Source organism: Leopardus geoffroyi, chromosome A1 (genome assembly GCF_018350155.1).
Source record: "Leopardus geoffroyi isolate Oge1 chromosome A1, O.geoffroyi_Oge1_pat1.0, whole genome shotgun sequence".
Classification (NCBI taxonomy): Eukaryota; Metazoa; Chordata; class Mammalia; order Carnivora; family Felidae; genus Leopardus; species Leopardus geoffroyi.
The window spans coordinates 86,355-111,018 of record NC_059326.1 but is presented as its reverse complement, the minus strand read 5'-3'; the positions used below and the strand labels follow the sequence as shown (position 1 = coordinate 111,018).

The following is a 24,664-nucleotide window of genomic DNA, read 5'->3' as shown; positions in this document are numbered from 1 at the left end:
GAAGCACATCTTTGCGGTGGTTTTTCCTCACATTCCCTGGCTGACTGCCAGCCTGGGTGGAGTGCACAGGCTCAGTCTTCCATGTGGCTAAGCAGGCCTGGATGTCCTGGTTGGGAGGCACACCAAGCAGACCAGGGGAGGGAGAAGGAAAAGAGGAACCAGATCAAAGTCCTGGGGCACAGAGTGGCTTGTAGGGACACAAAGCACGTGGCCTGTGAGAGGCGAATGCAGACTTTTCCGGAAAGCATGGTGCCGGGCTAATGGCAGTGACCACGCGCCTTCTCTGTGCCAACGGCATTGAGTCATCGCCAGGTCTTCCCCAAGTGGGTACTATTATTGATGTCCCCACCGCGTAGGTAAGAAAGCTGAGGCACCACCACATGGTTGAGTGACTTGGCAAAAGTCCCCCCCCCCCCCAGGAAGTGGCACAGTGAGGGCGGTATTCAGACCTCTCTGCATCTACCCTATACACCCAATTGTATTGTATTGCAAACAATAACTGTAACGTAGCATGTATTTAACAAGCATGATATATGATACATATAACAATATACACTGTATATGAATTATAACGTATAACATTACTTATGTAGCAAAATATTACAGATACCTTGTTACTGTTAGATTGTTATTAGTGGCGACTGTATTACTATCCTCCTCAGCTACTCATAATCAGACGATGATAAGTAACACCTACCAAATGCCTAGGATGCTGCATTACCGTTCCCTACGCACGGCTTGCACCTCCCCCCTGTAACGTTGAGAGTGTTTACAACTAGTGACAAAGACGCCTACAAAGTGAGCGCTCAAGATGTGCTAGGCGCTCTTTTAACCTACACCAGTTCCTCACGCCACTTTAGTCGGCAAGGGCCGCATTTCACCCGAGAAACCAACGCCAGAGGGGCCACGTGAAGCACCCGAGTCCACAGCGTCTATCAGAGCGCGGCGACCACACCCGCCTCAGCGGGGCCTCTGCGCTCCTTTTCCCCCAGCCGTTTCCTTCCCAGAGAGGCCCTGGTGATCAGCTTCCAGCTTGAGCCTGCGCCTGCCTTCCCTTGCTGCGCCTTCTTCTGCTGCTGCCCAGCCCGGCAGTGGGACGAGGTCACGGGAGCCCGGAGTGTGCGCGGCTCCGGAGCGGGACGCCGTCACGAGAGCCAGGAGTGTGGGCGGTTCCGGAGCGGGATGCGGTCATGCGAGGCAGGGGTGTGCGCGGTTCCGGAGTGGGACGAGGTCTCGGGAGGCAGCGGTGTGCGCGGTTCCGGAGCCGGACGAGGTCATGAGCCAGGGGTGTGCGCGGTTCCAGAGTCGGACGCCGTCACGGGAGGAAGGGGTGTGCGCGGCTCCGGAGCGGGACCTGGTCATGAGAGCCAGGGCCGTACGCGGTTCTGGAGCGGGACGAGGTCACGGAAGCCACGGCTGTGCGCGGTTCCGGAGCGAGACGCGGTCAGGGGAGCCAGGGCTGGGATGGGCGCGGTCCAGCCAGGCGGTTAGTGGATTCGCTTTCTGGGGCCCTGCAGGCGGAGGGCGAAGACAGAGACAGGGGAGAGAGTGACAGAGCCGTGCTGGGGAGAGAACAACTTACCTCGAGGCCGGGAGACAGCCCCGGACGCCGACAGAGGGAGAGACGGAAGGAGGGCAGACCTCCAGACAGTCCAGGACTAGGAGCCGAAGCGCACTGTCTGGCGGTCCGCTCTCGCCCGCGCACGCTGAACTCGCCGGCAAGGGCCACCTCCTCCCGGCAGCCCGCCTCCAGCTGCTCCCGGACGCTTCGCTCCGCGCCACGTCCCAGCTGCGGCTCAGACGCCGCGGGCTAGCTACGTCGTGTCCGAGGACTGAGCCCCGAGCCAGTAGCTAGTATGCAGCATGCTGGAGGCGCGGCTGGCTGCGGAGGCCCCGCCTCCGACCTTGCGACCCAATGGAATCGCGCGACAGCCAGCAGGGCGCGCCCCTCGGCCAAGGCGCCCGGAGCTCGCCCTGGTAGCGCCCGCAGGCTCCGCGACCCGTAGCAGACAGCGCGGCGGGTCGCCTGCGGCTGTGCGGCGGGGCTGAGTCCGGCGCCCGCGCCTCGCTCGGTCTGCGCGCGGGGCACGTCGGGTGACACCGCACAATCCCGCGGACGCTTCCTCTTGCTTGGAAGCCCGGGGCCAACCTTCCAAGTGCCCGCGTTCGGTAGATGGCCGTTCGTTCTCGCCTGGCCTCCGCCGTCGGGTCTCCCTGAGACATAGACTGGGCTCCGAGCCGGGGTGGTGCTGCAGTTGTGAGTGGACACGGTCGCCGAGATCGAGCTGCCACTCTTGCCTCGAGGACCCTGGGTTGGGGGTGTTCTTCGCCCGTGCGCTCTGGCGGGGCCCGAGAGAGGTCGCAGGAGGTTGGGGGGGGGGGGGTGACACCTGTGCACCCGTGCTGTGAGAAAGACCTAATGGAAGTGGATGCTTCTGTATCTCCGTATTTCCTGAGATTCCGTTTTCTGGGTCAGGCTAAGAGGAGCTGGGGAAGCAAACAACCAGTCTTAATTCAAGGATCTCAACCCGCATAAACCTGCCGGGAAACAGAACTGACCACATAGAAGTGGGTTGGGGGGGGGGGCAGGGAGGGGAGATGTTCTCAACGCTTTCAAAGAGCTTCTCCGTTTTGCTGTCCCCACACCCTCACCTTCAGAAAATAGGCAGAAAAAGGCCAAAGGACAACTTGGTGACCCAGTTCTCCGGGTCACCAAGGGGAGGCTGGAGAAAGCAGAGAGGGGCCTAGGGGTCCCGCCTGGGTAGATGGGTTAGCCCACCCTTCACCAAGGTCATGGAAGGAATTTCTGGGGGTGTCACTCGAGGGGGTATCTCAGGAGTCCAGTTTGAGGTCATCAAGCTCTCAAAGGGTAACGGATAGGGTGAGGTCTTTAAGTCATTGAGGGGTTGACAGGGTCATTGGCTCAAGTTGTGGATTTAATTCATTAGGGGATTATTAGAGTGTTGTTTATGTTAGGGATGGGCATACTTTTTTAAAAGTCTTTTTGGTCTTTGGTTTTGCCGGCTCTGGTCTTGTTCTAGCTACCAACTCCACCATGGCAGTGTGAAAGCCATAGGCAACCTGTAAAGGAATGAGTGTGTCTATGTGTCAATAAAACTATTTGTGGACACTGAGCTTTTAATTTCATGTAGTTTTCATATGTCACAAAACATTCTTGTGTGTGCGTGTGTGTGTGTGTAGCCTCAGGCTGTGGTTTGCTAACCCAGGTTTAAGTGACAGAAGTCAAAGTGGATGATCCGTGGGGATGTTTCATTTATTGAGGCATTACTGTGGACTCAGTATTTATCAGTTTCATCTCTAAGACTTCAAAGATGGTCAGTAGTGATCACTGAGGATGGGCATTGATAGTGAATTAATTGGAAGTCAGTTGAGAGTTCCTTGGGTGTTCATGGGGCATTGTTAGTGGATGTTACTAGCAGTTGTTGGAGGTCAGTGAGACACAGTGAAAGTAGCTGAGGGGCTGTTGGCATTGGGAGTGGTAGTTTAAGTAACTGAGAGGTCAAAAGAGGGAAGGTCACTGAGGGCTCCTACTCAGGGCACAACAGTGAATGCCAACGAAATCACTGAGATTTCCTGGACAGTTATTGGTTTTTGGAGACTCAGGGAAGTGGGACACAGAAGTATCAGGAACTTTGAGAATATATGGATGTTCAATGGGGGACTCATGGACACTCTTGAATCCCCGAGTACTCATGGATGCTAATGGTAGTCATTAGGGACTAGTGTATACCAGAGTAAACGAGGAAGAGTCACTGTGGGATCATGAAGGGTCTTTTGTGGACCGTGATGTTAGTGGATATCATTGGAGGTCAAAGGTCACTGGAAACTGGTGGTACCCGAGGAGTAGGCGCAACACTGAGGGGTCAATGGGCCATCCATATCATCTATGATGGTGACTGGGAGGCAGGGAGGCTGACCCAGAAGCTGGGGTCTGGCTAGCTGGAGATCTTCTGTCTGACTAGTGACTGAGGGTCTGTTTGTCCAGCGTGTGTGCGGGGGTGTATCTGTCTGTCTACCTGACTTGACAGTCATCTGTCCATCCAGCTGGCTTGGTGGGGATGTATCTTTTATCCTGCTGAGGGCCTGACTTTTTCATAGGCTGGAGTCTGTCTTTACTGGCAGAAGTTAAGACTGTAGAAGGTAAAGCTGAGGTTTGGCTGGCTAGTGGATTGGGTAGGTGGGTATCTCTCTGCTGGGGTAGTGTCTGCTTGTCCGTTTGTGGGGAAGGTGTCTGTCCTTGAGGGATATTTTCTTTCGGTTGGCTGTGGTCATCTTCCAAATGGCTGGAGCTGGGCGTGTCCATGTGTCTGACCACAGGTCTTTCTGGATGTCTGGCTGGGTATCTTCCCGTTTGTTCAAGAATATGTCCATTTGTCTGGCTGTCTGTGCCTCTGGAGTCTGTTTGTCTCCCTGGGATTTTGTCCATCTAGAAGTCTGTCTGTCTATCCAGGGGTCTGTATGTTTGTCCGTTTGGGGATCTTTCTATGTGGCTTGAAATCTTACGGCTTCTGAATAGAAGTGGCTGAGACTTCCAGCTGGGTTGGCTGTCGGTCTTTTTGGCTTCACTTTCACCCCCACTCCATGCCCCCCTGTCACTGTTGAACTTGCCTGGCCTCCCGACCGTCTCTTCCTGTCTCTCCAAACATCCAAATGCTCCTGGCTTGCCAGCGGCTCAGCTCAGGCTGGGTGTGGAGGGGGGGAAGACCCCCGAGAGCTCCTCCGGTAGCCCTGCCGCACCTCTCTCTTCCCCCAGAGAATTGCACACGCTGTTCTTACAGTGGGATTTGCTGCTGCTAGTGGCCCCTTTGTTCACGCTACTGGTCACAGTCCCATGCAGTGGGAGCAGACGGCATGCCTCTGAAGGTCCCGAGTGTTGTGACGCCCACATGCCACATGCGGGTCTGCCTGTTTGCCAGCTCAGAGTGCTCACTGACTGGCCACTCAGCAGGGCCAAGTGGACTGGTTGCCGGAGGGTGCCTGCAGAAGTTTTCCTAAGGCTGTGAGGAACCCAGGCTGAGCTGATGTTGCAAAGGGGAAAATGGTAACTTTACAATGGAGAAACACAGTGGATATCGCCTTAACCCTGGCGGTTTGGTGGTAGATGCAGAGACTATTGATAATACTACTTTACAGTTCTTCTCTGGCTCCCTTTTGAGAGGCAAAAAAAAAGGGCAGAAAACGTTGAAAAAAATCTCCCACTGCTCTTGTTAAAAACCTGCAGGGGCGCCTGAGTGGCTCAGTTGGTTAAGTGGCCAACTTTGGCTCAGGTCATGATCTTGCGGTCCATGAGTTTGAGCCCCACGTCGGGCTCTGTGCTGACAGCTCAGAGCCTGGAGCCTGTTTCAGATTCTGTGTCTCCCTCTCTCTGACCCTCCCCCGTTCATGCTTTGTCTCTCTCTGTCTCAAAAATAAATAAACGTTAAAAAAAAAAATAAAAAAACCAAAAAACAAAAAACCTGCAGGCTGGGTGGGCTGACCTGTTGGTCTAGCCACAGTGTGGCATTTAGCAAACAGGAAAAATGACACTGTCTCCAATGGGAGGGGCAGCTTGTGCCCACCCGAGACTGTAGCTAAGTACCTTTGGAAGGGCTTTTGTTAGTCTCCTTGAACTTTCCTCAGCGGTTTTGGATTTCATTGTTCTGAATTGAGGATCTCTCCTGGTCCCTTTATGGGGCAAAGAGCAGCAGCTCAGAGCTGAGGAAACACAGCCCAGGGAGAAAGCCACCTTATCCTTTCTCAGTCCTGCTGCCAACCCACATGATCTCTCTGTGGAGGGCTTGTTTTTGTCCTCGGAACTGCCCTGCTGTTCTGCTTTAGAGAGGGAGTGGGGGAAGCCCTCTTCCTCATCTCTAAAAACGACATCCTTAAAATGTTTATACCAACTTTCCCGGGCCAGCCCCACTTCTTCCAGGACAGAGCCTGGTTATCTCCATCACCTAGACTGGTCTCCAGATGCTAGTGAATGTCTGTGGAGGAAATAAACTCAGCTCCGCGCCCTCTGCGCTGACAGCTCTGGCTCCTGTGAGCTCTAGGCAAACAAGTGCTCCAACAATGATGCTGCAGCATCCCGGGGCCTCTGCATCCTTGGCGTTCACTTTCTACACACAATTTTAGCCCGGCGCACACACACCTCTGTATGTGGCACTTTATTTTGAAAAGACCAACTGGCCACATTCTGTTAATCTTAGTCTGGCTGGGGTCCTGCATAGCTAAGGGCTCTTTGGGTGCTGAGTGCAGAACCATGGCATCACAACCAAAGGGAGGTATGGGTCTGTCTCCAGCGGCTTCTGCCACTCAGTTATAAAACTAGAGAGAAGCTAATTGTACATCTATGTCTGGGTAAGTATTACATCTCTGGAAGGATTCCTGTAAGGAGACCAAGAGCAAGGGCAGGGGCATCTCATGCTGCTGCTGCTGTTGCTGGGTGTTTTGCGTTCCTAGCCGATGCACTCTGGCAAGCAGAAAAAAAGGAGGGGTCTGTCAAAAATGCTGTAACTGGCATATGGCATATGGCATAATCAGCTAGAATGTTCTAGAAAATCTTATGAAAAACCAAAAGGGCTTATAAGAAAGTGTAATAAAGTATCTGGTTGAAATATAATACACACACACATCACACATATGCACACAGAAATCACTTCCCTACATACTAGCAAAAAATGAACTTGAAATTATAATGCAAGAAAGATTTCGTATTTACTGAAAAATAGCCACCAGGTTTGAAATCTCTAGTGAATTAATAAAGCTAGGCAATGATATTAATGTCTGCTAACATCAAAAAAAGACACACGTTATCAGCCTCCTGGTAAAAGAACACAAGCATTCCTGCCAACAAGATTTAAACCTGTATCTGACCGAACCTTTAGATCTAGATGTTAATGCAAAGGAAATATAAAGGCATAGGAAAATATTAAGTGACACAGCAGGAACAAGATCAGACTGTGGAAACTCTACAAGACAAATAAACCAGTGTCCTAATTGAATAATTGAATACATTTCAAAGAAAAGATTAAAAACAGGGAATCCTATAGGTTACTAGAGACTTAGGATGTATACACAAGTATTTATGGCGGCACTATTCATAATAGCTCCAAAGTAGAAACCACCCAAATTTCATAAAGTGATAAATGTGGTATACACATACGTTATTCAGCACCAAAAAGAAATGGAGTACTGACAACAGGGGTAAACTTTGAAAGTGTACTGCTAAATAAAAGAAGGCAGTCACAAAAACACCACATGTTGTATGATTCCATTCATATGAAATACCCACAATAGGTCTATGGACCAAAAGTAGATTAGTGGTTGCGAGGGGCTGAGGGTGAAGGGATGGTTGGAGGGGAATGGGGAGTGACAGCTTATGGGGACGGGGTTCCTTGTCGGAGAGACAAAATGTTCTGAAACTAGAGCGATGGTCGTACAACCCTGTGAAGAGAATAGAAGAAGCTTAATTGTTTGTATTTTTTAATTGTATACTTTGGGTTAACTGTGTGATGTGTGAATTATATCTCAATAGAGCTGTTTAAAAAAAGAATGACAAATGACTTGTCAATCATTTGCAATGAATGGACCTAATGTGGATCCTAGTTCAAACTAACATACTGTAATCAGGGCAAACTGAACAGTAACTGGATATTTAAAATAACATATTTGGAATATATAAAATATATATTTGGAATAATTGTTTTTTTAGGTATAATATGGTATTGTTATTCTTGTTATCTTTTAGAAATATATGCAGAAATATTCATGGATAAAATAACATGGTGTCTAGGATTTGTTTCAAAATAAATGAGTGGAGTGGATATAGGGAGTAGGTGGGGCTACAAAGGAAACCAGACTGGCCAACATTGAGAGGGGCTACCATATGGTCCTCTCTTGCTCTTATGCTTGAAATTTTGCACAATTAAATATTTAAAACAATCAACACAGAGGTGAAGTCATTTCTATAGAGAAGGAGAGCAAACAGTTCACAGAGAACACACACATACAAATTCCCAATAGTATTCGATGCACAACACCTGTCATAATTAAAGAACTACAAATCATTCTGCATCTAGAGCTTGGCTTATGTTGATAAGTCTGATAGTACTCAGTACTGGCAAGGACGCAGAAACAGACCTACTGACAGTGGCTGGGACAGCCTCTTGGGGGACAATTCAGCAGCATCTATGATCATTTTAAAGACAAAATTCCACTCGCAGGAATTTATTCATCAGATATACTCACGTAAGTGTACACAGAAGTATGTTCAATGATGTTTTGAAGCAAGATTTCTGAGAGTAAAAATAGGAAACAACTTGAGTGTGCATCCATTAAATAGGAAGTGGATTCACGTGCACTGGGTATCTTTGATAACCTAGAGGTATCCTAAAGAGATTATTAAAGGGAAAGACACCAAGTTTCAGAATGGTGTGCACAGCATGATCCCTAGATATATATGTCTATATATAGATATATAGGTATATAGACGGTAGATAGATTATATATATATAATATCTATATCTATCTATATAATATATAACATATATCTATATAACATATATATTATATATATTAATAATATGTATATATATATTTTAAGGCCATAGTCAATAGTTTCTGGAGAATACGGCTGGATTGTTGGGGTCATGGGGAGGAGGAAGGTGGCTTATTTTTCACTGTGCACTTCTGTATTTTTTTTAAACATGAGGGTGTGTTCCTTTTACAACTTTACAACTTAAAGAAGTGTCAGTTTTAGAGAAGTATTTCCAACATCTTTAAACTCCTGAAGCCAATCAGAACAAATCAAAGTGCCTCTCCTGCACTCCAAAGAAAAGTGGGCAGGGAACCCAGAAGGGAGCTCACAAAAGTGGTCAAGAAGTAAATGCAATGTCTACTCACAGCACTGAAGTAAAGTCTCCCTCCTCCCTGGATCCCAGTGCACTGGTTCCCTTCTGCAAGGCACCATTTGAATGTTTACCCTCCTAGAGATAATGCAGTTCATACACCAGCACAGGGCCCTTGCCCTTTATTTTGCAAACCCGTAACGTATCACATATGGCATTTCACCACGCTTTTTACTTAACACTCTATCTCGAGGTGTTCTTCTGTGGCTGCAGTGTTTCACTCTGTGGATGCATCCTAATTTATGTAAATTTAGTGCTACTGATGGACACTCAGGCCGTTTCCCTGTGCTAGAAACAATGGTGCACATGGTTGCATGGTGACCACTGTGCACATGGTGTGCAAGTCAGGCACATTCCCAGGTCTGGCCACTGGATCAAAGTCGAAATTATGAAATTTCCCCCTAAAGCTTTGCATCTATTCAAAACTCAATTCCCCACAGTATGAACCATACTGAAACTTTTCATCTTTGCCAATCTGATAAAAATGGTCTCCTGCTACAAACTTTCTGGTAGCAAATATCAAAAGGCTTAGTACACTTATACATCTCCTTGGATCAGAAATTCCACTTCTAGGAATGTGCCCTAAGGAAATAATAAGGGAGAATAAGGGAAAGTGGGCATGATGTTCACTGCAGCCAGTCTGGTGGACCAATGCCTAAAAGTGAAAAATGAATACATTCTCTCTCCTCTTCTTCCCCACCCCTTGGCCCTCTCCATGGCTTTCAATCACCATTACTGTTTAGCATGTCTCTTTTGTTAACTTTAAAACTGCCAGTTATTTACCAACAAAAAATGGGTTTATCTGGGAATAGTAGGGAACTGTAATCCAAGACAAGCACAATCGGGCAAAACCATAGGAAAGTCCAGAGAACAAAGGAGAGGAATGGAATGCTCTTTTATAGAGGAAAATGGAAAGTTGGGAGGGGTGTTCTAAACAAAAAGTCCATGCGAATAAACTGGGAGTTCAAAGTATAGTGGCTTTTCATTGGCTGAGCTGACTGTCTCTCATTGGCTGGGCGGTTGCCAGGGTAGTAGAAAACCTTTCTCCTGCAAGAGGATGGTGGGGAATAGCAAACCAGCAGCTAAAGTAGCAAGGGACTTAAAAGGTTTTTCTTCCAGTTGGGTCTGCAGTTAACAAGGAATGGTTGGGGGTGAGAACACCCCCTGCTGGCCTATTAGCCTCATTGTATCTGAAGTTACCTTTTATTTTCACACCTCAATTTTTTTGCTTGAAGATTTTCAATAACTTAAAAATATGCTTTAAATAACAACAGAAGGCATTTTTAATTATTTTCCTTTTAAGCCTTTACTGTGAAAAATTTGAAACATACAACAGATTAGAAAGAATGTAACAAACCCTCTGCTAAATATGACAATTAGTATTTTGTTTTAGCTACTTTCCCCCCCTCTCCTGAAGCATTTTCAAGCAAGTTATCGAGCTGATATTTCACCTCCAAATACTTCACCATGTCTCTAAAAACTAACGAAACATTTTCTAAAGGAACTCCAATCTTGTCATTCAATAAGATTAGCAGTAATTCCTTTAAAACTTCTACTTTTGAAATGTCACATTTATATATAAAAGTTACAAAAACAGAGCACGGATCTCTCATGCCCTTGACTTGGATTCCCCACATGTTATTATTTCTGAATATTGAGAAGAATACTAGAACATGAAGATCAGTTGCAGACATGAAACAGGGCGTTTCCTGAGCCCAACAGCCCTCTGTTCTCCCTGGGCCACTGCTCCCTGGCCAGGAGAGATGCTCCAAATGGTAGGCACCAAAAGCCCACACCCACTTCTGCCTCCTCTCTTGTCCTTCACATTTCAAAACTGTATAATTTATTAACTGATTTTCTAGAAAAGTCAAAAGATGCACAAATACCCCTTTAATTGCTGTACCATGCCTCAAATTGAAGGCTCCCTGAGTCCTCAGATATTATCTGTGCAATACACAAGTGCTACAGTGGACGTTTCCCCTAACTTGTCTCTTGCTTTAACTACTGTTATTTTATTGACAAACTTTACAAGATCCCCTGGTCAAACATCCAGGTAAAGCTGTCCAGGCCTAACATTCAGGCCTAAACTGTCCTCAGCAGCATCACAGGGACGATTTTTGACCCTAGCATGGTGACTCAAGAAGTAGAACCACATTTTAAATGCTAAGAAACCTACCAAACTGCCATCTGAAAAGACTTTACTCACAGGTTCTTCCACCAGCACAGTATGTTTTTCCAGGGAAAACAGGACTTAACATTAACTTGGATTATCCCCCCAACTGCAAAGACCTTTTTTTCACCAAATAAGGTCATATTCACAGGCACCAAGAATTAGGCTGTGGCCATACTGGGGGGGGGGGGGGGGGGGAGGGAGGAGAGAGGGAGGGGGTGCCATTCAAACAACTGCGTGTCCTCATGCCTCACCTTCAGTAGGTGTGGGGCTCCTGCCCTTCCTGTTTTCTGTATCTCCCTGTACCTCTTGCAGACATGGCAGGCGGGAGGAGGATGCCTCCCTGCTTACTGAGTATCCTCCAGTAACTTGGATACTTAACATTACAAAAGTTAACATTTATACCACTCATCCCAATGGCTGAATGCAGCTGATAAGCAAAACACACACCCAATGGTCTAAAGCCCTCCACTACCAGTGAGCCTGTGTGGATTTTCTCAGGAACTTGAAACAATTACACTTGAAGGCTAATTTTAGCACAGAAGAACTCACAATGAAGGGAATACTAAATACTTCGCATCTTATTTTCTGCCTGTCCCTGGCTGAAAATTGGCCCCCAGCACAAAGGCGGCTGTTCTAAGTGAGACTTCTGTGCTATTAAAAAATAAGGAGCACCTGGGTGGCTCAGTCGGTTAAGCGTCGGACTTCAGGTCATGATCTCATGGCTTGTGGGTTCGAGCCCCACGCCGGGCTCTGTGCTGACAGCTGAGCCTGGAGCTGCTCCGGATGTGTCTCCCTCTCTGTCCTTCACCAACTCACGCTCTTTCTCTCTCTCTCAAAAATAAATGTTAAAAAAAACCTTGATTTTCTCATGGGCTATAAATCCAATGACAAGTGTCCTTATAAAAGACACACAAAGGACACTGACAGTAGAGATCATGTGAAGACAAAGGCAGAAACCACAATGCTGCAATCACATGCCAAAGAACACTAAGGATTGTTGGCAGCCACCAGAAGCTGGAAGAGGCAAGTAACGGAGGAGGGGTTGAGAATACAACCAACACCTTAATCTGACTTCTGGTCTCCAGAATTTAAATGAATTTGTTGTTTTAAGCCACCCAGTTTATGGCAATTTGTGACAGCAGCCCCTGGAAACTAACATAAAATATTATACTACTCTGCTTTGTATATATTTTGGAATTTCTGTAACTTACACAAAAATTTTAGTGGCATATTCTTCATGAACCGAGGCGATGGCAAGGTGAGAGGCTCCAGAAGCCTCTGGATTCACGAGTGGAGCCAAAAGCCACAGACATCACGTGAGGTTCTATCGCCAGCCCCCCTCAAGCCGCCCCCCCCCCCCACTAGGCCACTCCTGCTCCTGGGACCCTCATGAGTATGTCCAGCTCAGGGTCTTTACATGGATCATCCAGATGGCCCCTGCTGCTTCACGCTACCCTGTAGCTCTCCACTCTCCATGCCCCTGCCTGACTTGTTCTCAGGCCGCTCCATTGTGGTGTGATGGATTTCTCTCCGAAGGTTGTTGCTTGGGTGCATGCTGTCGGGTCTTCACGAACATTCTGTGTAAAACCCGTACCACTGTCCATCCCCAGTCTGAGATGAGTTCTCAGAGGGCCTCTGACTTTCCAGTCACAGCAGCATCAAATCTCCCAAACCTTCCCTATGGCTAAGGTACAAGCCAGCAGGTTGGGCCTGCCTCGTCCTACACACAATATCAATACCAGGCCTCAAAATGTCCCTGAGCTGTCAGGTTCCCCCCGAGGGGACCCCAGGAACACTGTCCCTCACATTCAGCCTGACAGTGGGCTTGTCCTGACCACACAGAGACAAATGTGGTAGTGTGGCACACAGACTTTATTCTGACCCCTCCCTTCCTCCTGGGTCCAGGTCTATGTCCTGATCAGTGAGTGGGCTCACTCAGCACTCAGAAAGACCCTCTTGCGTGCGGTGTTGGTATACGGGTGCCAGCGCCACTCCACATCTGCGGTGGCCTCCTGCTCCAGCGTGCCCAGGCGAATCATATACACTGGGGGGATGGAGATTGGAACACTGTCATCTATACTGCCAGACTCCCTCCCCATCCCTGACCAGAAGTAGAGTAAAGCCCCAAACTTACACTTCAGTTCAAAGCGAGGCCCAACCTCAGTCAGCTCCACACTGCGGTGGTTGGTCTTCCTATATACGTGGTGCCTGGGGCGAGGGGAGGCAGGACAGGGATGAGGGGAGACAGGGAGCAGATGTGGGTCGACAATAAACAGCAGAGGGACTCAAAAGTCAGGACACCATTCTAAGGCCAGCCCATGGACCCACCGGAAGGAGATATAATCATCTTGGTTCGCAAAGGTGATGACCCGGTGGCTGTCATCTTTGGGCACAGGGAACAGGTAACGGAGTATGTCAGAGACCTGGGTCAGAGGGAAGGAGAGCGGCAAATGACCAGCCTGGAACTCCCTGCCCCCAGCCCTCACCCTTTGGACCCAGACTCACCCGCTTGCCTAGGCGGGAGGAGAAGCCATGCATGATGAGATGAGGCTTGGCCTCTGACACGGTTCCCAGGTCAGGGATGTCATGCCGCATGACCACATTGCACAGTGTGAAGTAAGCAGTGGGGCCGAAGGGCAGGTGGCTGACAATGAACCCCACTGGCGGGGCCAGGCAGGCCGTCAGAGACCCGCTCTGCTCTCAGACGGTCACCCCAGCAACCCCAGCAGACACCTTGGTGCCTGCCCACCAGACTTACCAGGTGTGCCTCGATGCTCATGGACAACCAGCAGGTCAGTGACCCCGTTGGCTTTGCAGGCTCGCACCAGTGCCCCCACCTCATGCCGGCCACGGTTCATGCGCTGGGCACCCGGGAACACCAACTTCAGCTCCTGCACACGAACACACTCCAATTAGGACTGGGGCCACTAGTGCCTTAGCATCTCCCACTTGCTCCCCACTACTGGTACCTTTGCAAACATCTTCAGGCGAGAACTGGGATCTCGAGAGGTAGTGATCATGACCTTAGGATCCTCAACCCCTGCCCATCGATATTCATCATCCATGTGGTTGGTCACACCTGTCAGGAGCATGAGGGGCAAGAACAGGACATCGTCTTGGGAAGTAAAATGCTAACTTGAGGGAGCGTGCATCTGTCTAGAGCAACACTGTCTGGTAACACCTTCAACAATGAAAATGCTCCACACCTGCACTGGGCAGGAAGGTGGCTCCCCAGCCACACTGATCACAAACACAAGTGTGACTGAGGCACTAAGTTTTTAAATATGATTTAATTTTAGTTCATTTTAATTATATTTAACACACAGGGTTAGCTGCTACCATACTAGCACAAGTCCAGATTGTTAGGCCAAAGGTAACAGACTCCTTTCCCTCATAACAAAAATTTATAATGTCTTTGATACCTTTAATATCTGTTGAATAACGCATTGAATGAAACATGCGGATGCCAAGGAAGTACCAGGAGCTGGGGACATGGCAGTGAACAAAATGGACACTGTCTTGCCCTGGCAGAGTTCCTATTCTAGTAAGGGAAACAACAGACAAAACAGAAAGTGGGATAATATTGTATGTGTTACATAAACGGAATGGGGAGCAGTAAAGAAGAGCTGTTCTGAGGTGCCATCTGTGCAGAGCCATGAGGGCACTTGGGAGAGTTTTGGGAGCAGGAGCTGCAGAGCCTTTCCTTCAAGGTGTCTGAGGAATGACATGGAAGCCAGCAGGCTCAAGTGCAGGGAGAAAAGCTGGCCCAGTGTCAGGAAAGTTCACCTTCACCACCGGCATCATCAAACTCCAGGGATCCCTGTAAGGCCAGAGCCTCCCTGCGTAACTCCGTAGGAATCAGGCGGTTCTCTGCAGGGGGAAGACAGAGGGGCTGAGTAAGACACAAGCATGGATTCTTCATTTGAACAACACCGTGGCTTACAAAAACTGTACAGACTTGATGAAAAAGTACCTTTTTTTACTCCTTTCTGTGCAGAAAGAAGATTCATGATTTTTTGGCAGGAGGAAGGGAAAGACAAAACAATTTGTCTTACATGCCAACCCGTTAACAATGGTTACAGGTTGTTTATTGTTCCTGAGTTTCATGGTTTGAGGGCTTTCTAAAAATATTTAATCGCAAGTATATACTGTTTTTGTAATTAGAAAAAAATTAACAAACTAATTTTTTTAAAGAATAAATCCAGAGTGCTCTGTACAAAGGTGGACCAGAAATCCTGAAACCCTCTGATAACAAAACTACTAATCTTGCAGGGTCTGCATACTCAGTGTAGAGCCTGAGGTGGGACTGGAACTCACAAACTGTGAGATCATGAACTGAGCTGAAGTTGGATGCTTAAATCCGACTGAGCCACCCAAGTGCCCCCAAACTGCTAATCTTCATGCTTTGGGTCAGAGGTTTCTTCTGTGAACTAAAGCTGTACTTGGCAGAAGGGCTGGGCTGTAGGCAGAGCTGAAGTACAAAATATGAACATGCCCTTGGACCCAAGGTTTCTTTCCAATATGCCCTGGAGAAATTCTTGCACATGGAAGAAAAGGTTCATAGCAGCAGTGCTGTTCTTAACTGCCCCAAACTAAAAATAAGCTCAATACCAAGCACAGGGAAATGGGAGCCCCCACTACACTCAACTGATCTTAGAAACAATGCTGAGTGAAAACATAAAGCTGTGAAAGAATACATACAACCTAAAAATTACATTTAAAACTAAAAATCGAGCCATATGATTTAGGGATACAAACAAGTATGACATAAGCACAAAGAAAAACAAGGAAATGGTTTATTTTCAAACACTATTCAATGTTGTGGTTATCTGAGTTGGGGTAAATATTCTTGAATTTCAATATATTGAGCATTTTTAATTTCTAATGTGGGCAGATAGGTCACAAGTGTTTAACACAATGCTTAATGCAAACATATATATACAAAACATATGCACTTTCTGTCTAAACCATAAGAAAATCAAAGTGAATTTAAAATAATTAGAGGTATTAAGCTAAAGTACTATCAGAATAGAAAACAAAGTTCCATCCACACAAGAACCAAGAAAATAGGGATGGATATGGGACTTCCTATTGGCATGTGTAACACTCTTCATTAGTATGACAAATAAAAAGCATAGAAAATACTTTTTTAAAAAAAGTGGAGAAAATACCGCAAAGTTAGATCCCAATTAACAACTCAAATAAAATTAAGTTCTCTGCAATTTAACAGTTTTAAAAAGCAAGGGAATCATAACAATGCTAAGACAGTGAGATATTCTTGCTACCTTGTACTGAAGGTAGCAAAAAGAAAAATAAGGGCGGTGGGGGCGGAGGTACAATATCTATAGGACAACGTAAAGAATTTAAATTTGGTAAGAACACACTGTAAACAAAATTAATAGGCAAACTGTAAAATCTGGATACTGCAGCACAAATGTAAGTAATTCATACCATCACGGAAGGGGCATCTGCAAACCAACAGGAGACCCAACAGGCAAGGAAAACGGCCCAGTGTTCTTAGCCACACTAAGAAATGCTAATAAAAGGGTTTTATTCCGTTGGGTTTTAAAATGCAAACCAATGGTCTTCATAATGACACGTTTAGAGCTGCCTAGGGGCGGCGACGGGCATACCTTCGAGCGCGCGCCGAACCTTCTCTTTCTTCTCCTGGGCGGCTCGCTGCGACTCCTCGCGTGCCTTGCGGTACAGGTACTCCCGGCGAAGGCGGGCCTCACGACGCAGCTAGGGAACAGCGGGTCCGGTCGACCTCTTTCTAGCCACACACGGCCGGGCCCCGAGGGCCACCCGCCCCAAGTCCAGGAACCATCCCAGCCCTCCGCGAACCCCCAACATCAAAAACAGGAGCTCAAACATTCCTCCTACCATTCTGAGCGCGGCTTCCACGTGGGTCCCGGAGAATCTGCCGGCTCAGCCCGCGCAGCTCCACCCTCGATTCTGCCCTCAACCAAGAAAGTAGCCAGAAGCTTCACTAGACTCTGCTACTGCTAGAAGCGCCCAATGTTAAGATGGTGAAGGGTGGGGTGGAAGCCGCAAGGCGATTGGCCAGTCTGGAAGCGCATGCTCACTGGAGCAGCCAATAGGCTGGCGTCAAAGTGTTGTCCCATAGGATAGCAGTTAATAAAGATGTCTGTGTGTGGCTTCGCTACTTGTCACTGCTGTGCAGGATGCCCAATTTTAAGATGACGAACCGTTAAAATATTTATAACTGGCGGCCTTAAATGACCCAGCAACTGTAAAAGCAGCACAGCGGTAGACCAGAGGCTGGCCTCCGGGTTCCGGGAATTGAAACCCCTCCTCCCTTAAAATGGCTGCCTTGTCCATCGCCACAGCTATAGCCCTACTTTTAAAATGCAGCCGTCGCCAGAAGGAACTCAGAACTACCCATAATTCTAGCCGACTGTTCGGTAGGCTGGCCTACTTCAGAGAAACGGACTAATCAGTTCTGTGCCGCTGCTCTAGGCGCGCTTGCCTTTAGAAGCGACTACCCGGCTACCTCTAAACGTCGGGAGACTAGGCCCATGTCTGGGAACGCCCCTTGAAGGTGGGTCTCGGGGGCCTATTGGCTGTCATGCCGGCATGGCGAACGGCGATTGGACGACCTGGGAAGAGGCTGGTTCCAGACCTCAGTTCCTTGGGCTCATGGCTGCGCCGGACCTACGAGCGGAGTTGGACTCGCTGCTTCTGCAGCTGTTCCAGGACCTGGAAGAACTGGAGGCGAAGCGGGCGGCACTGAACGCTCGGGTGGAGGAGGTGGGAGGCTGGGGAGGGAGGGCGACAGGGCATGCGGAGGTAAACTGAGTTTCACCGCTCTCCTCTCATCTCAGGGCTGGCTCTCGCTTTCCAAAGCTCGCTACTCTATGGGTGCCAAATCGGTAGGTCCCCTGCAGTATGCCTCCCTCATGGAGCCCCAGGTCTGCGTCTACACCAGGTGAGGAGCTGTGCATGCTGGAGCGGGTGGGCGGGCAGGGGTTCAGGCTGGGGCCTCCAAATGTCGATCCTACCTTCTCCTTCTTCAGCGAGGCCCAGGACGGACTCCAGAGTTTCTGGCTGGTCAGAGCCAGCGCCCAGACTCCAGAGGAGGTGGGGCCCCGAGAGGCAGGTGGGTCCCCCTCCCTCCCCCGCTTCTTCCCGCCTGGGCGCCCTCCCGATGTCAAAAACAGAATGTACAGGATAATTGAGGAGATGATTTTATTAAGGGTGTTGCGATGGAGAGAGCGGCCCAGATTGGAGAATCAGAATGTCTCAGCAGGGTAGACAAGTTTTAGATGAGGTCCTTTACAGTTGTGATAGTTTTGCAATCAGGGTTGGTTTCAGTCAGTTGGACAGAAAATGTTTATATGTCTAACTACTTTAGAGGGACAAAATTCTAATCGCAGTCACTTATGAGAGGAATGGGGAGTTGGAGGTTCTGTCTGGCCTTTCAGCATGTTCAGGCAAATGAGAAAAGTCAGTGTGTGGTTCTGTCACAGGTTAACAAGGGAGTCATTTGCTGATGTTATGAGAGTCTTGAGAAAGAGTGGTCAGGGCCTCTCATCTGAGTCACAAAGGGAAGGGTTGTTCTTTGTGTGTAAGCTGCTTTCTGGAACATAAATGGTTGGGGGAATTTTCCAACCATCGGTGTTTGTCAGGATCATGAGCTCAGATCAAGTTCAACATTGTCACTGAGAAGACAGGGAATACTTAATGAAGCCCCCAACCTCCAGTCTTTCTTTACCCAGCTTTGCGAAGACGCAAGGGTCTCACCAGAACCCCAGAGCCAGAGTCCTTCCCAGCCCTCCGGGACCCTCTGAACTGGTTTGGAATCCTGGTTCCTCACAGTCTACGGCAGGCCCAAGCCAGCTTCCGGGAGGGTGAGTGGATCCTCTATCTCCTGGAAGGACTTGAGCACTAATGCCATGCCACAGCTGGGCTTAATCTGCAAAGGATTTTCCAGGTTTTCTCCAGCAGACTTTTGTTGTACACCTGCTGTTTTTTCAAAAAGCATTTACTGGCTGTTGGTAGTGTTCCAGGCCCATGCTAGGTGCTGGGGATACAGCAGGAAACAAAAGGGATAAACACCCCTCATGGAATGTTTATTCTGTTGAGGGGAGAAAGAGAACATGCAAGTAAATAAGTAAGCCCTATACATAATACCAGGTAGGGGATTGTTATGAAAAAATAAGGTAGGGTACAGTGGATGGAGTTGGACAGGAGTGGGCTAGAGGAGTTATTTTATGAAGGGTGGTCTGGAAAGGCTTCTCTGAAGAGATGGAGACAACTTTGTGGGTGATCTGGGGGATTGGTGTTGTTGGCAGAAGTATTAGCCAGGGCAAATGCTTTGAGATGAGATGGTGTTTGAGATGGCAGAGAGGAAGCCAATAGGTTGGAGTGGAATTAATGCAGGGGGTAATGCCAGGAGCTGAGGTCAGAGGGGGGCTGGGCCAGGTGATTTGAGGCTGTGTAGACCCTGATGAGGACTTTGGCTCTGAACAGAGGGAGGTGCACTGGACCCACAGAGTGGTAGGAAAGTTGTGGGTACTGGGTGGGAAAGGACAAGAGCAAAGGGAGGAAGCAGGTGCCAGGGAGCAGCCATGCTTGAGATACAGGTGAAGGCTGTGAAGGAGGGGGTAAGTGGTGGGAACCTGTATGTTTTGAGAGTAAAAGCCACAGGATTTGCTGATAGATCAATTTGAGAGTAAGGGAAGGAGAGGAGTGAAGAATGAGCCCCTAGATTCCACCTGGGGATTCCACCTGAGCCAGACCACCTGGGGACTGAAGCTGCCCTCACCTGTTGTGAGAGGGCTGCAGAGTTGCAGCCAAGGGTAAAGTCAGGAGTTGGGTGTGAGTGTGTTCCCAGTGCTGGGTGGTGGAGACTTTGATCAGGTGTCTGGGCACATGCAATCTGGAGTCTGTAAGAGACCTGGCCTTGAAAGAGCGATTTGGGAGCCCACTGCATGACACTGGTGTTTAAATTCTCAAGCTGCTGACACACGGCATTAAAGCTGAGATCAGCAGAGGGCCTTGGAGTGTGGAGAGGAGATGGGAAGAGATAGGGGAGAAACCAGATGAGGAGACTGAGAAGCAGTGGTGAGGCAGGAGCATCACCCAGAGGGTCAGGGAGCCCAGAAGAAAAGAAGAGAAAGTGCTTCCTGGAGAGAGGTGATCAGATGCATGGCCAGCTCTGCTGTTAGGCAGGCAGGCTGAAGACTGAACGGGCCAGTGGACTAGGCAGCATGGAGGACCCAGATGACTTAATAGAGGCGTCAGGCAAAAGCCACCTCGATGTGGATCCAGGATATGGAGCACTCTTGGAGGCAGAGAATACAGATAGAGGGAGAGAACAGTGAAGTACTGTGATAATGAAGGAAAGAAGGAAGGAAATGAGGGCATGCAACAGTGTTATGATCTGTGAATTTTTAGTTCTTGATGGGTGATAGTAAGGGGGTCAAGGAGGTCTGTTGAAGAGGTAGCATTTTGTGTGTCTGGTGAAGTTCTGAAGTAGCCAATGCAAGGCTCTTCCTGGAATATTTTAGGAATAGCATGGAGGCCAGAGTTCTGGAGCCTTTCCAGTCCCTGGGGATGTCCCCTGAGTCATGTGTCACATCACAGATACCATGGTGACAATCGTATCTCTTCATTTAGGCCTGCAGCTGGCTGCAGACATGGCCACCCTTCAGATCCGCATTGACTGGGGTCGAAGCCAGCTCCGGGGGCTCCAGGAAAAACTCAAGCAGCTGGAGCCTGAGTCTGCTTGACCTGTGACCAGAGACAGAGGAGTGAGCGCAGCTGTTCCTTCATGTGGCTGGCTACCTGATCTCAGGCCTTCCTCCTTCACAGATTGCCCCTGCCCCTATTCCCAGCTAATCCCTACTACTTAAAATTTCTCTGGTTTGCATGTTTTCAGCTTTATTAGATGTGAAAGTTTGAAGAGGCAAACTGAGTAATGTTGAAAGTCACTACTGTGAAACCACTTCTAGGCTTGTATTCTCCTAGGACACAGTCATGTGGGGCAGAGGGCAAAGCTGTTAGGTTAGTTCATATTAGTAAATAACCAGAACATCCTCGTCGATATATCAGCTGCAGTTTCTTTACAAGATGCAATACTATCCAGCTAGTGGCAGGGAAGGGCAAAAATAGGTGCTTCAGTTTCACTAGATTCTCAAAACTGATTTCGATGTAGGAAAAAAACCCAAACATGGATAACAGATCAGGACAGCATGATTCCATGTCAATAAAAAACACAAACACCTGAGTAGATAGGCAGTCCTTGACAGGTTTTAAGCCAGAAAGTAAAAAAGATTTGACTTAGATTTTCAAGGGAACTCTAGGAAGGGAACTCCAGGAAAAGACCTTTCAGATTTTTAAAAACCTTCCTCTGTCTTTACAGGAGTGAGACCAACCCAATTTTAATTTTTGAAGGTCCAGTTGTATTTCCTGTGATGGGAACTGTGTCCATGCTTCATTTTCCTGCTGGGTTGTGGGTATTTTTAGCAGTTTCCAGGAGGTAATCTTTATGTTCGGGGAAAATTAATCCTTTGTTCATATAAGAAATATAAATATTTTTCCCAATTTGTCTTTTAACTTTCCATATGGTGTTTTTTTAAAGCCTTTATTATAAAATAAAACACACTAAACTGCACAAAATAATTGACTAGCTTAATGAATAACTAAGGTGAAAGCTGTAGTAACCATCACCCAGCTCTTGTATTTTTCTTTTTAGTCAGTTTTCTTAATAGAGTTGAATTGATCAATCAGCTGTTTTATGATTTCTGGACTTGGGGTTGTAATTGATGTGATAAAGGAATTCTCCAGTGTTTTCCTCAAAAACTTTCAGTTGAGGTACGGAGTGAATCCTGCAACCAATTTGTCTTTTCTACCATAGGTCTACATACATATGTACGTTATGCTGATTAACCCACCCCTACCGCTTTGAGGTGCCACCTTTTATTCCTTCACTTAATCCCAGTGTATACCCCTACCATATTTTGGACTTCTGTTGTTTCATTGATCTTACTGTCAGTTAATAATCCTTGAGCCTTTCACATATACTTTAATCGCAGTGGTCACATTTGTGATTGGATTGGGGAGAATGTTTGTTTTGTTTTTGTTTTTGCCACTTTGAGCTTAAGCTGTCCGTGAAAAGCCTACTGGAAGCACTCAAAAGTAAAGTAGAGAAATTTCAGAACAAAATACGGCTGCTACCAACGAAGAAGCTAAAATAAGATACCACAATCCGTTTTTGCTTTTCACGGAAAAGATATTAACGTGGAACTCCGGTCCTAGAGGGGGTCCTTTATTTTAGATGTCAGTAAATGACCGTTTATTGTTTGGAGTTGGGCTTCAGGTGTGCCTGCAAACGCGGACGGTGAAGATCCTAACGCCCGGCAATCTGCCCTGGCTCTAGTCCTTTAGATTTCCGGGACCAGGAGTTCCCGCCCCTGAGGAGGCCCGGATGTTCCCACCCAGGCCGAGTCTTGAGAGAGGGGTCTTGAAACTGGGGCTGGTGGAGTTGCAGTCAGAGCGAATCTCCATGGGCGGAGCGAGCCCGGTAGTGCGCCGCCGCCGCCGCCGCCGCCGCCGCCGCCGCCGCCGCCGCCGCCGTTGTGTGTGGGGTGCACATGACAAATTGATAGAAGTGATGTATATGAGATGAGAGGGAGGCCAGTGCTGACTCCCATATGGTCTAGCGGTTAGGATACCTGGTTTTCACCCAGGCGGCCCGGGTTCGACTCCCGGTATGGGAACAGAGGTGTCGTTTTGTTTCTTCAATTGGCTGGAATTTTGTTTCTTCTGCCAGTGGAACACCTCAGATAGAATTGGGCATTTCTCTCTATTTAAACCTGGAGAAATTGAGGCCCAGGGAGCTCTGGGCCCCAGCTTTCTGTATTTTGAACGAAGTGTCAATTTTCACCATATCAGTAACTGTTTTCTCTATCAGCAACTTATTAATTATAGAAGATACCATATACATTATAGAAGTGAATACTATTATATTTAAATATTAAATAATATTTAAAATATTCAAAATTTATTGTCAATCTCAGTGGAGGGTGACCACTGTCTGGCCCCTCCCACACACCTCTGGGTAAGGACACCCTCCAGGAGGAAGGAGGGGCTGGGTGGAATCAAGACACTTGCAGCCTGTGCTCCAGAGACAGTCCAGAAGCTGGGCTGCAAGGGTTGGAGCTGAGTCTCTGGAGGAGCACAGGAGGAAGTGCATGAATGGACTGGAGAGAGCCAGTTGGAAGAAGTCTCTGACAATTGAACTTTCTCTGGTCTTGTGGCCGCTTTGTTTGCCGAATGGTCCAGTGGTTAGAGCTGTGCACAATTCCCATCAAAAACTACAAACATGAGTCACTAAATGCCTTCCTCAATTTTCCACCTCCTTTTCTCTGGTTCACTTAGTCAATCCAGGGAGGTTCTGTGCAGGTCCTGCCTTCAGGAGTAGACCACTACACTAGTTTATTCATTCGCACATTTTGGTGGGAGAAATTATTTCTATTATATCACTTTAAAATATTACATGTTAAATATTAATATATATAAATAAAAATGTATAATTAATATAATATTAATATTAACATATTACATGTTAAAATAGGTACAATGGAGTTTGGAAGTCATCACTCCTGTCTTCACAAGAAAAAAAGCTGAATAAACTAAAATTTAACAACTCTTCTCAGATCCCTGAGAAAACTGAAATCACAGGGCAAATTGCTGCTTTGAAAACTGGAAAGAAGAGTGAATACAGAGAGTCATAGTATACCAGGCTCAGAAGCCGCTGCTGGAGCCAGCAACAGGTAGAAAAACTTAAAGGCTAGGCTAGTTGACCCTGCTGAGAAAAAAGCTCTCTAAAGGCCTGATATACAAGGGAAGCCATTTTATTTTATTTTATTTTATTTTATTTTATTTTATTTTATTTCATTTCATTTTATTTTTTATTTTATTTTATTTCATTTTATTATTTTAAATTTTATTATTTTATTTTGACACGTTTAATATTTATTGTACTTTTGCAGAACAAGAGTCCTAGGTAGTTGCTACCTTGGTGGCTTAATTTAGACAAAAATAGCCAAGAGGCATCAATTTATTACTATAGCAGATTTAACAGTGACTCACTAAATTATTTAACAGAAGCATTTTCTAGAAAGTATGGATCTAGCCACATGCATACTAGAATAGGTGAAATATAAGAACACCATATACATTTTGTACAATGCACTTTTAGTTCTCCACAGTTTTGTTTGGTATAAAGCAAATGTAACTTGGCTCTGATATAGACCATTATTGATATGATTTTCAAGTTTCAGTGTGGGAAAGTGACTGTGGCCCTCCTCAACATGGAGCCCATAACACCCCCTGGGCAGGTTCAGACTCAACTCACATATCTGTAAATAGACTAGAAATAGCCAATCAGGTGAATGCTGGTTTTCCTCAAATGAAAACTGAAAAGAGGAAGAAAAAGATTTTGCTAGTTGCAACAGTTTGCTACTCCATTTGGAATCTAGGCATGGATCCACTGGCCATCAAACTCAGAGTCAGAGCCCTCAGGAAAACTGGAAGAAATTCTTTAGAGACAGCA

General features: G+C 47.3%; 2 protein-coding genes and 1 non-coding gene across 4 annotated transcripts; 2 read left to right on the top strand and 1 right to left on the bottom strand.

Moving 5' to 3' along the window:
- Positions 1 to 12,936: 12,936 nt before the first annotated feature.
- IMP4 (IMP U3 small nucleolar ribonucleoprotein 4) lies at positions 12,937 to 17,651 on the bottom strand. Its single transcript, XM_045451925.1, has 9 exons — positions 16,966 to 17,651; positions 16,716 to 16,824; positions 14,869 to 14,952; positions 14,052 to 14,161; positions 13,841 to 13,973; positions 13,588 to 13,742; positions 13,411 to 13,505; positions 13,217 to 13,290; positions 12,937 to 13,126 (listed from the first exon to the last, which is right to left on the bottom strand). The coding sequence occupies exons 1-9, from the start codon at positions 16,966 to 16,968 to the stop codon at positions 13,014 to 13,016; spliced, it is 876 nt and encodes a 291-aa protein (XP_045307881.1). The 5' UTR covers positions 16,969 to 17,651; the 3' UTR covers positions 12,937 to 13,013.
- Positions 17,652 to 17,673: 22 nt separating this feature from the next.
- Positions 17,674 to 22,136, top strand: CCDC115 (coiled-coil domain containing 115). 2 transcript variants are annotated; one of them, XM_045452121.1, is made up of 5 exons: positions 17,674 to 17,853; positions 17,928 to 18,031; positions 18,120 to 18,202; positions 18,822 to 18,953; positions 20,725 to 22,136. In XM_045452121.1, exons 1-5 carry the CDS (start codon positions 17,680 to 17,682, stop codon positions 20,835 to 20,837), a joined length of 606 nt encoding a protein of 201 aa, XP_045308077.1. In that variant the 5' UTR covers positions 17,674 to 17,679; the 3' UTR covers positions 20,838 to 22,136. The 2 variants fall into 2 exon arrangements, with proteins under 2 accessions (XP_045308077.1, XP_045307996.1); XM_045452040.1 differs by having other exon boundaries at positions 17,680 to 17,853; positions 18,807 to 18,953.
- Positions 22,137 to 22,754: 618 nt separating this feature from the next.
- On the top strand, positions 22,755 to 22,826 carry TRNAE-UUC. The gene has a single exon. It is a non-coding gene; the product is annotated as a tRNA-Glu (tRNA).
- Positions 22,827 to 24,664: the final 1,838 nt, after the last annotated feature.

Coding starts and splice junctions, on each gene's coding strand:
- CCDC115 (XM_045452040.1), top strand. CDS start 17,680: ATGGCGAACGGCGATTGGACGACCTGGGAAGAGGCTGGTTCCAGACCT. Junction 17,854..17,927: donor TGAACGCTCGGGTGGAGGAG/GTGGGAGGCTGG, acceptor CTCTCATCTCAG/GGCTGGCTCTCGCTTTCCAA. Junction 18,032..18,119: donor CAGGTCTGCGTCTACACCAG/GTGAGGAGCTGT, acceptor CTCCTTCTTCAG/CGAGGCCCAGGACGGACTCC.
- IMP4 (XM_045451925.1), bottom strand. Junction 14,162..14,868: donor TGATGATGCCGGTGGTGAAG/GTGAACTTTCCT, acceptor TGCTCCTGACAG/GTGTGACCAACCACATGGAT. Junction 13,974..14,051: donor GCCTGAAGATGTTTGCAAAG/GTACCAGTAGTG, acceptor GTTCGTGTGCAG/GAGCTGAAGTTGGTGTTCCC.